General features: G+C 43.1%; 2 protein-coding genes across 48 annotated transcripts in view; both read right to left on the bottom strand.

The window, feature by feature from the left end:
• LOC129703227 (fibulin-1-like) overlaps positions 1-7,195 on the bottom strand; it is a 78,220-nt gene extending 71,025 nt beyond the window's left edge. The window contains exons 1-2 of the mRNA XM_055645507.1: positions 6,086-7,195; positions 4,226-4,384 (exon numbers count right to left, since the gene is read on the bottom strand). Coding sequence (XP_055501482.1) covers positions 4,226-4,384; positions 6,086-6,338 — 412 coding nt within the window. The 5' untranslated portion in view covers positions 6,339-7,195. The remainder of the gene's footprint in view (positions 1-4,225; positions 4,385-6,085) is intronic.
• LOC129703226 (mucin-2-like) overlaps positions 1-13,297 on the bottom strand; it is a 177,536-nt gene that overhangs the window by 86,730 nt on the left and 77,509 nt on the right. The window lies entirely within an intron of this gene.

Below are 13,297 nucleotides of genomic sequence, written 5' to 3'. Positions count from 1 at the left end.
CACAAATTAACATCACCACAGTGAGTCCTCCAAACACCTCCTCACTGTGGTGGAGGCAAAAATCTCAGGGCTGCAGTCTCTTCCCTCCTCTTCTCCCTCTGCGCTGAGGCGATACCCCACCGGGCGATGGTACAACCAGTATCAGTAAGAGTGTCAGTATTACATGACCCAATGAGAGAGAATTTGAAATTGAAACTGAAGGCGTGGAAACATCAGTATGTACATCAGGATAAACTGTAATGGGAAAGATCAACAGGTATATTTACAGCAGAGGTTGTTATGACAAGAATGATTGAGAAAGGAATAGTCATAACAGGTGTAGATGTTCAACAGCAGTAGTAAAAACAGAAGGTAGACAAAAGTGCTGGGAAAACACAGCGGGTACAGCAGCATCTCTGGAGTGAAAGTGGGGGGGGGGGGGGGGTGGGGTGGGAGGTGGAGAAACATAGAAACATAGAAATTAGGTGCAGGAGTAGACCATTCGGCCCTTCGAGCCTGCACCGCCATTCTATATGATCATGGCTGATCATCCAACTCAGTATCCCGTACCTGCCTTCTCTGCATACCCTCTGATCCCCTTAGCCACAAGGGCTACATCGAACTCCCTAGAGAAAGGAGGAGTCCGAGGGCTGAGGGAGAGCTGAGAAGGGGAGGAGACAGCATGTGATTGATTCGTGTAGACTGAGCGACTGTAGCAACTGAAACAATATCATTCTTCCGTTTCATGGTCAGAGAAATGAAGCATAACTGTTTCTCCTTCCACCTGTGCTGACAGGCGAGCTGAATGTTTCCACTAATTCCTGCTTTATTTCCTGATCCCAAATACCTCCCCTTATAAGAATCAGATCTTTTTGCACTCCAACTAGGACATGAAATTCCAGCATGTCGATCTGTGTCACATTGTGCAGTTATGACTGAGAGGTTATCATATACATTGTTAACGGGCAAAGCTTTAGGTACTCACTTAGTTCTGACGTTGTGGAACTGACATCAGTAGTTGTTTCACTAGTTTGTGGTGGGGTGGAGCTCTGGGTGGTTGTTGTTTCTGTTGTGCTCATTGTCTCTGATGTGAATGGTGTTGCAGTTGTTGATGGAACTGATGTTAAAGTTGTACCAGGAGATGTAGTTGTAGCTGTTGTCACTGCATTAAAACAGAGAATCGCAACATGGAATGTAACATGAAATTTACGGTTTATATTTAAGTGTTTGTAATACATCTAGATTATTTGCCAGAATTTGTTATTTTCATAATTATTCATCTTTTAAATGGATCGTAAGATTCCATCAACTGATTCTGTGTTACTTTGCTCAGAAAACAATGAGAAAGACTCTGCACATTGTAAACGGACAAATCTTTCTGTACTCACTACTTTCTGATGTTGTGGAAGTGACATCAGTTGTGGTTTCACTTGTTTGTGGTGGAGTGGAGCTCTGGGTGGATGTTTCTGTTGTGCTCGTCGATGATGATGGAACTGATGTTAACGTTGTATCAGGAGGAGTAGTTGCAGTAGTAGATCCTGTTGTAGCTGTATTAAAACACAAATATTCAGCATAGAACTTAACATGAAATTAATTGCACATGTTCTTTTTCATTTACATAATACAGGGATGAGATACATAGTGTGGTTCAAGCAAGAGTGTCAGAATTATGTGTCCCAATGAGAGAGAATTTTAACCAGTCAAGATACAGTCAAGATAAAGGAATGGGAAACTTTTAAAATACAACAAAAGTCAATCATAAAAGCTGCTTAAAAACAAACATACTGCTTTCAGTTTCAGTTTAGTTTATTCTCACATGTACTGAGGTACAGCGAAATGATTTTGTTGGGTGCAAACGATACAGGAGAAAGACAACACATGATTACAACCAAGCCCTTCACACTGCACAGATACATGATTAGGGAATACTGTTTAGTGCAAGGTACAGCCGGTAAAATCGGATCAAAGATAGTTCGTGGGTCATCAACAACGTTAACATCAGTTCCATCATCATCAGTTCAGGACTAATCTCGAGTTGTGGTAGGATGCTTCAGTTCAAAAGATCATCAGACATAGGAGTAGAATTAGACTATTCAGCCCATTAAGTCTACCCCCCCACCATTCAATCATGGTTGATCTATCTCATCCTCCTAAACCCATTCTCCTGACTTCTCCTCTTAACCTCTGACACACATACTAATCAACAATCTATCTACGGCCCGTTTTTACCTTCTCCCCAAAATCCACAAATCCGGCTCTCCCGGCAGACCCATTGTCTCTGCCTGTCCGTGCCCCACCGAACTCATCACCACATACCTTGACTCCATACTATCCCCCTTAGTCAAATCCCTTCCTACCTATGTTCTAGACACCTCAGACACTCTCCGCCGCCTCCACCCATTCCACTCTCTAGGCCCCCACCCCCTCATCTTCACCATGGATGTCCAGTCACTCTACACCTCCATCCCCCACCAGGATGGCCTCAAAGCCCTCCGGTTCTTCCTCGACCAGAGGAGCAACCTATACCCAGCCACTGACACTCTCCTCCGTCTAGCGGAGTTGGTCCTCACCCTCAACAACTTTACATTTGACTCCTCCCATTTCCTGCAAACACAAGGCGTACCTATGGGCACATGCATGGGCCCCAGCTACACCTGCCTCTTTGTCGGGTACGTTGAACAATCCTTGTTCAATATGTACCAGGGCCCCATCCCCGACTTCTACCTCCGTTACATTGACGACTGCTTTGGGGCCACCTCCTGCACCTACACACAACTCACTGACTTCATCCACTTCACCACCAACTTCCATCCGGCACTCCAATACACCTGGACCATTTCCGACACCTCCCTACCATTCCTTGACCTCACCATCTCCATCTCAGGGGACAGACTTCTGACCGACATACATTACAAACCAACTGACTCACATGGCTATCTGGATTACACGTCTTCCCACCCTGCCCCATGTAAAGACTCCACCCAATACTCCCAATTCCTCCGCCTACGCCGCATCTGTTCCCAGGATGAGACATTCCATACCAGGGCATCGGAAATGTCCTCGTTCTTCAGGGAACGGGAATTCCCCTCCTCCACCATAGATGAGGCTCGCACCAAGGTCTCATCCATACCCTGCAACACTGCTCTCTCTCCCCATCCCCGCACTCGCAACAAGGGCAGAGTCCCCCTGGTCCTCACCTTCCACCCCACCAGCCGGCAAATGCAACACATAATCCTCCGCCATTTCCGCCACCTCCAACGTGACCCCACCACTCGCTACATCTTACCATCTCCCCCATGTCTGCCTTCTGCAAAGACCGCTCCCTCTGCAACTCCCTTGGCAATTCTTCCCTTCCCTCCCGTACCACCCCCTCCCCGGGCACTTTCCGTTGCAACCGCAAGAAATGCAACACCTGTCCCTTCACCTCCCCCCTCGACTCCATTCATGGTCCCAAGCAGTCATTCCAGGTGCGACAAAGGTTCACATGTATCTCCTCCAACCTCATCTACTGCATCCGCTGCTCTAGATGTCAGCTGATTTACATCGGGGAGACTAAGCGGAGGTTGGGCGATCATTTCGCCGAACACCTCCGCTCAGTCCGCAATAACCTACCTGAACTCCCGGTGGCTCAACACTTCAACTCCCCCTCCCATTCCCAATCCAACCTCTCTGTCCTGGGTCTCCTCCATTGCCAGAGTGAGCAACACCAGAAATTGGAGGAACAGCACCTCATATTTCCGCCTGGGCAGCTTGCATCCCGATGGCATGAACGTTGAATTTCTCCCAATTTTGCTAGCCCTTGCTGTCTCCTCCTATCCCCCCGCCCTTGGGCTCCTCCTCCACCCCCCTTTCCTTTCTTCTCCCCTCCCACCCCCCATCAGTCTGAAGAAGGGTTTCGGCCCGAAACGTCGCCTATTTTCTTCGCTCCATAGATGCTGCTGCACCCGCTGAGTTTCTCCAGGAATTTTGTGTACCTACAATATATCTATCTCGGCCTTAAATATGTCGACTTTGCTTCCAGAGACATTTTTGTCAAAGTGCATGGAATATGACATAAAATCAATTGATTTACGTCTAAATCACTCAAGATATATAAGCAAGAGAGATGTATCACAGAAATCTGTTATCAACACACCATTTATCAACACTTTCATAATTATTCATCAACTGATTCTGTGTTACTGTGGTCAGAAAACAATGAGAAAGACTCTGCACATTGTAAAAGGACAAATCTTTCTGTACTCACTACTTTCTGATGTTGTGGAAGTGACATCAGTTGTTGTTTCACTTGTTTGTGGTGGGGTGGAACTCTGGGTGGATGTTTCTGTTGTGCTCGTCGATGACGATGGAACTGATGTTAACGTTGTATCAGGAGGAGTAGTTGCAGTAGTAGATCCTGTTGTAGCTGTATTAAAACACAGATATTCAGCATAGAACTTAACATGAAATTAGATTCTTATCTTCTTGTTCGTTTACAACATACAGGGATGAGATACATGCTGTGGTTCAAACAAGAGTCAGTATTACGTGTCCCAATGAGAGAGAATTTGAAATTGAAACTGGAGGAGTTGAAACATCAGTACGTACATCAGGATAAACTGCGGTGGGAAACATCAACAGGTATATTTTCAGCAATGGGAATTATGACAAGAATGATTGAGAAAGGAATAGTCATAACAGGTGTAGATGTTCAACAGCAAGAGTTCAAGTTCAAGAGTTCAAGATAGTTTATTGTCATGTGTCCCTGATAGGATAATTAAATTCTTGCTTTGCTTTAGCACACCAGAACATAGTAGGCATGAATACAGAGCAGAACAGTGTGTCCATATACCATTGTATAAATATACACACACATGAATAAATAAACTGATGAAGTGCAAATAAACAGATTATGAGCTATTAATGTTCAGAATTTTGTCCGAGCCAAGTTTAATATCCTGATCGCTGTGGGGAAGCAGCTATTCCTGAACCTAGTCATTGCAATCTTCAGGCTTCTGTACCTTCTACCTGAAGGTAGTGGGGAGATGAGTGAATTGCCAGGATGGTGTGGGTCCTTGATGATGCTGCCAGTCTTTTTGAGGCAGCGACTGTGATAAATCCCCTCGATGGAAGGGAGGTCGGAGCCGATGATGGACTGGGCAGTGTTTACTACTTTTTGTAGTCTTTTCCACTCCAGGGCGCACAAGTTTCCAAACCAAGTCACGATGCAACCAGTCAGCATTATCACTACTGTGCACTTGTAGACGTTAGAGAGTCCTCCTTGACATACCGACTCTCCGTAATCTTCTCAGGAAGTAGAGGTGCTGATGTGCTTTCTTTATGATTGTATCAGTGTTCTTTGACCAAGAAAGATCTTCAAAGATATGAACGCCCAGGAATTTGAAGGTCTTGACCCTTTCCACCATCGACCCATTGATATAAACGGGACTGTGAGTCCCCATCCTACCGCTTCCAAAGTCCACAATCAGTACCTTGGTTTTGCTGGTGTTGAGGGCCAGGTTATTGTGCTGGCACCATTTGGTCAGTCGGTCGATCTCACTTCTGTACTCTGACTCGTCCCCATCAGTGATACGTTCCACAACAGTGGTGTCGTCAGTGGATTTGATGATGGAGTTCGCACTATGACCGGCTATGCAGTCATGAGTACAGAGTGAGTACTGCAGGGGGCTAAGCACGCAGCCTTGAGGTGCTCCTGTGCTGATTGTTATCGAGGATGACACATTTCCACCAATACGAACTGACTGTGAAAAGTAGTTATAAGAGGTTTAGTTGCTGTAGTTTACTTGTCGTTGTGGCTCACGTAATTGTGATTGATTCTTGTACCTGAGCAATTGTAGCAGCAGTAACAATATCATTCTTCCGTCTCACGGACAGAGCTATGAAGCATAACTGTTTCTCCTTCCACATGTGCTGACAGGCGAGCTGAATGTTTCCACTAATTCCTGCTTTATTTCCCGATTCCAAATATCTCCCCTTATTGGAATCAGATCTTTTTGCACTCCAACTGGGACATGAAATTCCAGCAGGTCGATCTGTGTCACATTGTGCAGTTATGACTGAGAGGTCATCATATACATTGTTAACGGGCAAAGCTTTATGCACTCACTAGTTTCTGACGTTGTGGAACTGACATCAGTAGTTGTTTCACTAGTTTGTGGTTGGGTGGAGCTCTGGGTGGTTGTTGTTTCTGTTGTGCTCATTGTCTCTGAAGTGAATGGTGCTGCAGTTGTTGATGGAACTGATGTTAAAGTGGTACCAGGAGATGTAGTTGTAAATGTTGTAGCTGCATTAAAACAGAGAATCGCAGCAGGAAATGTAACATGAAATTTACGGCTTTTATTTAAGTGTTTGTAATACATCTAGATTATTTGCCAGAATTTGTTATTTTCATAATTATTCATCTTTCAAATGGCTCGTAAGATTCCTTCAATTGATTCTGTGGTAGTGTGATCAGAAAACTATGAGAAAGACTCTGCACATTGTGAACGGCCAAATCTTTCTGTACTCACTACTTTCTGATGTTGTGGAAGTGATATCAGTGTTTGTTTCACCTGTTTGTAGTGGAGTGGAACTCTGGGTGGATGTTTCTGTTGTGCTCATCGAAGATGATGGAACTGATGTTAACGTTGTATCACGAGGAGTAGTTGCAGTAGTAGATCCTGCTGTAGCTGTATTAAAACACAGATATTCAGCATAGAACTTAACATGAAATTAACTGCACATGTTCTTTTTCATTTACATAATGCAGGGATGAGATACACGGTGTGGTTCAAACAAGTGTGTCAGAATTACGTGTCCCAATGAGAGAGAATTTTAACCAGTCAAGATACAGTCAAGATAAAGGAATGGGAAGATTTTAAAATACAACAAAATTCAATCATAAAAGCTGCTTAAAAACAAATATACTGCTTTGAGTTTCAGTTTTGTTTATTCTCACATGTACTGAGATACAGTGAAAAGATTTTGTTGGGTGAAAACGATACAGAAGAAAGACAACACAAGATTACAACCAAGCCCTTCACACTGCACAGATACATGATTAGGGAATACCGTTTAGTGTAAGGTACAGCCAGTAAAATCCGATCAAATATAGTTCGAGGGTCATCAACAACGTTAACATCAGTTCCATCATCATCAGTTCAGGATTAATCTCGAGGTGTGGTAGGATGCTTCAGTTCAAAAGATCATCAGAGATAGGAGTAGAATTAGACTATTCGGCCCATTAAGTTTACCCCCCCCCCCATTCAAATCATGGCTGATCTATCTCATCCTCCTAAACCCATTCTCCTGACTTTTCCTCTTAACCTCTGACACCCATACTAATCAACAATCTATCTATCTCGGCCTTAAATATATCGACTTTGCCTCCAGAGCCATTTTTGTCAAAGAATAACAGCATGGAATATGACATGAAATCAATTGATTTACATCTAAATCACTCAAGATATATAAGCAAGAGAGATGGATCACTGAAATCTATTATCAAAACACCATTCAATAGTAATGGGTTAAGTGTTATTATGCAGGTGTGCTTGAAACAGGACGGATTATATCATTGGTACAATTGATCAGATGAACTTGTTTCGCGAACACTGATGGAGACCATGCACATTGGTAATGGACAAATCTTTACATACTCAGTTCTGATGTTGTGGAAGTGACATCAGTTGTTGTTTCACTTGTTTGTGGTGGGGTGGAGCTCTGGGTGGATGTTTCTGTTGTGCTCGTCGATGTAGATGGAACTGATGTTAACGTTGTATCAGGAGGAGTAGTTGCAGTAGAAGATCCTGTTGTAGCTGTATTAAAACACAGATATTCAGCATAGAATAGAATAGAATAGAATAGAATAGAATAGTAGAATAGAATTACCTTTATTGTCATTCAGACTTTATGGTCAGAACAAAATTTCGTGCCTGCAGTCATACATACAATAATACAATAATAAACAACAACAAACACAAATTAACATCCACCACAGTGAGTCCTCCAAACAACTCCTCACTGTGGTGGAGGCAAAAATCTTAGGGCTGCAGTCTCTTCCCTCCTCTTCTCCCTCTGCGCTGAGGCTATACCCCACCGGGTGATGGTACAACCAGTATCAGTGAGAGTATCAGTATTACATGACCCAATGAGAGAGAATTTGAAATTGAAACTGGAGGCGTTGAAACATCAGTACGTACATCAGGATAAACTGTGATGGGAAAGATCAACAGGCATATTTACAGCAGAGGTTGTTATGACAAGAATGATTGAGAAAGGAATAGTCATAACAGGTGTAGATGTTCAACAGCAGTAGTTAAAACAGAAGGTAGACAAAAGTGCTGGGAAAACTCAGCGGGTACAGCAGCATCTCTGGAGCGAAGGAAATAAGCAATGTTTCGGGCCAAAACCCTTCTTCAGACTGATGCAGGGTGGGGGGGAGGTGGAGAAGAAAGGAGAAAAGAAACATAGAAACATAGAAATTAGGTGCAGGAGTAGGCCATTCGGCCCTTCGAGCCTGCACCGCAATTCAATATGATCATGGCTGATCATCCAACTCAGTATCCAGTACCTGCCTTCTCTCCATACCCCCTGATCCCCTTAGCCACAAAGGCCACATCTAACTCCCTAGAGAAAGGAGGAGTCCGAGGGCTGAGGGAGAGCTGAGAAGGGGAGGAGACAGCATGTGATTTATTCGTGTAGACTGAGCGACGGTAGCAACTGAAACAATATCATTCTTCCGTTTCACGGACAGAGAAATGAAGCATAACTGTTTCTCCTTCCACCTGTGCTGACAGGCGAGCTGAATGTTTCCACTAATTCCTGCTTTATTTCCTGATTACAAATATCTCCCCTTATCAGAATCAGATCTTTTTGCACTTCAACTAGAACATGAAATTCCAGCAGGTCGATCTGTGTCACATTGTGCAGTTATGACTGAGAGGTCATCATATACATTGTTAACGGGCAAAGCTTTATGTACTCACTAGTTTCTGACGTTGTGGAACTGACATCAGTAGTTGTTTCACTAGTTTGTGGTGGGGTGGAGCTCTGGGTGGTTGTTGTTTCTGTTGTGCTCGTTGTCTCTGAAGTGAATGGTGTTGCAGTTGTTGATGGAACTGATGTTAAAGTTGTACCAGGAGATGTAGTTGTAAATGTTGTAGCTGCATTAAAACAGAGAATCGCAGCAGGAAATGTAACATGAAATTTACGGTTTATATTTAAGTGCTTGTAATAGATCTAGATTATTTGCCAGAATTTGTCAGAATTTGTTATTTTCATAATTATTCATCAACTGATTCTGTGTTACTGTGGTCAGAAAACAATGAGAAAGACTCTGCACATTGTAAACGGACAAATCTTTCTGTACTCACTACTTTCTGATGTTGTGGAAGTGACATCAGTTGTTGTTTCACTTGTTTGTGGTGGGGTGGAGCTCTGGGTGGATGTTTCTGTTGTGCTCGTCGATGATGATGGAACTGATGTTAACGTTGTATCAGGAGGAGTAGTTGCAGTAGTAGATCCTGTTGTAGCTGTATTAAAACACACATATTCAGCATAGAACTTAACATGAAATTAATAACACATGTTCTTTTTCATTTACATAATACAGGGATGAGATACGTAGTGTGGTTCAAGCAAGAGTGTCAGAATTATGTGTCCCAATGAGAGAGAATTTTAACCAGTCAAGATAGAGTCAAGATAAAGGAATGGGAAGCTTTTAAAATACAACAAAAGTCAACCATAAAAGCTGCTTAAAACATACTGCTTTCAGTTTCAGTTTAGTTTATTCTCACATGTACAGAGGTACAGTGAAAAGATTTTGTTGGGTGCAAACGATACAGCAGAAAGACAGCACATGTTTACAACCAAGCCCTTCACACTGCACTGATACATGATTAGGGAATACTGTTTAGTGCAAGGTACAGCCGGCAAAATCCGATCAAAGATAGTCCGAGGGTCATCAATGGGGTTAACATCAGTTCCATCATCATCAGTTCAGGACTAATCTCGAGTTGTGGTAGGATGCTTCAGTTCACAAGATCATCAGAGATAGTAGTAGAATTAGGTCATTTGGCCCACTAAGTCTACAACTCAATTCAATTAAGCTGATCTATCTCACCCTCCTAAACTCATTCTCCTGCATTATCCTGCCATCTCCTCTTAACCTCTGACATCCATATTAATCAATTCGGCCCATTAAGTCTACCCCCCCATTCAATCATGGCTGATCTATCTCATCCTCCTAAACCCATTCTCCTGACTTCTCCTCTTAACCTCTGACACACATACTAATCAACAATCTATCCACGGCCCGTTTTTACCTTCTCCCCAAAATCCACAAACCCGGCTCTCCCGGCAGACCCATTGTCTCTGCCTCTTCGTGCCCCACCGAACTCATCACCACATACCTTGACTCCATACTATCCCCCTTACTGGGACTACTGGGACATGAAATTCCAGCAGGTCGATTTGCGGCACATTGTGCAGTTATGACTAAGAGGTCATCATATACATTGTTCATGGGCAAAGCTTTATGAACTCACTAGTTTCTGACGTTGTGGAACTGACATCAGTAGTTGTTTCACTAGTTTGTGGTGGGGTGGAACTCTGGGTGGTTGTTGTTTCTGTTGTTCTCGTTGTCTCTGAAGTGAATGGTGTTGTTGATGGAACTGATGTTAAAGTTGTACCAGGAGATGTAGTTGTAAATGTTGTAGCTGCATTAAAACAGAGAATCGCAGCATGAAATGTAACATGAAATTTACGGTTTATATTTAAGTGCTTGTAATTGATCTAGATTATTTGCCAGAATTTGTAAAAAATTTGTTATTTTCATAATGGATCATTATTCATCAACTGATTCTGTGTTACTGTGGTCAGAAAACAATGAGAAAGACTCTGCACATTGTAAACGGACAAATCTTTCTGTACTCACTACTTTCTGATGTTGTGGAAGTGACATCAGTTGTTGTTTCACTTGTTTGTGGTGGGGTGGAACTCTGGGTGGATGTTTCTGTTGTGCTCGTCGATGATGATGGAACTGATGTTAACGTTGTATCAGGAGGAGTAGTTGCAGTAGTAGATCCTGTTGTAGCTGTATTAAAACACAGATATTCAGCATAGAACTTAACATGAAATTAGATTCTTATGTTCTTGTTCGTTTACAACATACAGGGATGAGATACATGGTATGGTTCAAGCAAGAGTGTCAGTATTACGTGTCCCAAAGAGAGAGAATTTGAAATTGAAACTGGAGGAGTTGAAACATCAGTACGTACATCAGGATAAACTGTGATGGGAAAGATCAACAGGTATATTTAAAGCATGGTAGTTATGACAAGAATGATTGAGAAAGAAATAGTCATAACAGGTGTAGATTTTCAACAGCAAGAGTTCAAGTTCAAGAGTTCAAGAGAGTTTATTGTCATGTTGGGTAAATTGAATGGATTAAAGGCCGATACATCCCCAGGGCCAGATATGCTGCATCCCAGAGTACTTAAGGAAGTAGCTCCAGAAATAGTGGATGCATTAGTAATAATCTTTCAAAATTCTTTAGATTCTGGAGTAGTTCCTGAAGATTGGCGGGTAGCAAACGTAACCCCACTTTTTACGAAGGGAGGGAGAGAGAAAATGGGGAATTACAGACCAGTTAGTCTAACATCGGTAGTGGGGAAACTGCTAGTCAGTTATTAACGATGGGATAGCAGCACATTTGGAAAGTGGTGAAATCATTGGACAAAGTCAGCATGGATTTACGAAAGGTAAATCATGTCTGACGAATCTTATAGAATTTTTCGAGGATGTAACTAGTAGCGTGGATAGGGGAGAACCAGTGGATTTGGTGTATCTGGACTTCCAGAAGGCTTTCGATATTAGTATACAAACTTAAAGCACAAGGCATTGGGGGTTCAGTATTGATGTGGATAGGGAACTGGCTGGCAAACAGGAAGCAAAGAGTAGGAGTAAACGGGTCCTTTTCACAATGGCAGGCAGTGACTAGTGGGGTACCGCAAGGCTCAGTGCTGGGACCCCAGCTATTTACAATATATATTAATGATCTGGATGAGGGAATTGAAGGCAATATCTCCAAGTTTGCTGATGACACTAAGCTGGGGGGCAGTGTTAGCTGTGAGGAGGATGCTAGGAGACTGCAAGGTGACTTGGATAGGCTGGGTCAGTGGGCAAATGTTGGCAGATGCAGTATAATGTGAATAAATGTGAGGTTATCCATTTTGGTGGCAAAAACGGGAAATCAGACTATTATCTAAATGGTGGCCGATTGGGAAAGGGGGAGATGCAGCGAGACCTGGGTATCATGGTACACCAGTCATTGAAGGTAGGCATGCAGGTGCAGCAGGCAGTAAAGAAAGCGAATGGTATGTTAGCTTTCATTGGAAAAGGATTTGAGTATAGGAGCAGGGAGGTTCTACTGCAGTTGTACAGGGTCTTGGTGAGACCACACCTGGAGTATTGCGTACAGTTTTGGTCTCCAAATCTGAGGAAGGACATTATTGCCATAGAGGGAGTGCAGAGACGGTTCACCAGACTGATTCCTGGGATGGCAGGACTGTCTTATGAAGAAAGACTGGATAGACTTGGTTTTATACTCTCTAGAATTTAGGAGATTGAGAGGGGATCTTATAGAAACTTACAAAATTCTTAAGGGGTTGGACAGGCTAGATGCAGGAAGATTATTCCCGATGTTAGGGAAGTCCAGGACAAGGGGTCACAGCTTAAGGATAAGGGGGAAATCCTTTAAAACCGAGATGAGAAGAACTTTTTTCACACAGAGAGTGGTGAATCTCTGGAACTCTCTGCCACAAAGGGTAGTTGAGGCCAGTTCATTGGCTATATTTAAGAGGGAGTTAGATGTGGCCCTGTGGCTAAAGGGAGCAGTGTGTATGGAGAAAAGGCAGATATGGGATACTGAGTTGGATGATCAGCCATTATCATATTGAATGGCGGTGCAGGCTCGAAGGGCCGAATGGCCTACTCCTGCACCTAATTTCTATGTTTCTATGTTTCTATGTGTCCCTGATAGGATAATTAAATTCTTGCTTTGCTTTAGCACACCAGAACATAGTAGGCATGAATACAGAGCAGAACAGTGTGTCCATATACCATTGTATAAATATACACACACATGATAAATAAAACTGATGAAGTGCAAATAAACAGATTATGGGCTATTAATGTTCAGAATTTTGTCCGAGCCGAGTTTAATATCCTGATCGCTGTGGGGAAGCGGCTATTCCTGAACCTGGTCATTGCAATCTTCAGGCTTCTGTACCTTCTACCTGACGGTAGTGGGGAGATGAGTGAATGGCCAGGATGGTGT

This window comes from Leucoraja erinacea, chromosome 14, assembly GCF_028641065.1.
Source record: "Leucoraja erinacea ecotype New England chromosome 14, Leri_hhj_1, whole genome shotgun sequence".
Classification (NCBI taxonomy): Eukaryota; Metazoa; Chordata; class Chondrichthyes; order Rajiformes; family Rajidae; genus Leucoraja; species Leucoraja erinaceus.
The sequence above is the reverse complement of the archived record's forward strand: the minus strand, read 5'-3'. Positions and strand labels throughout refer to the sequence as shown.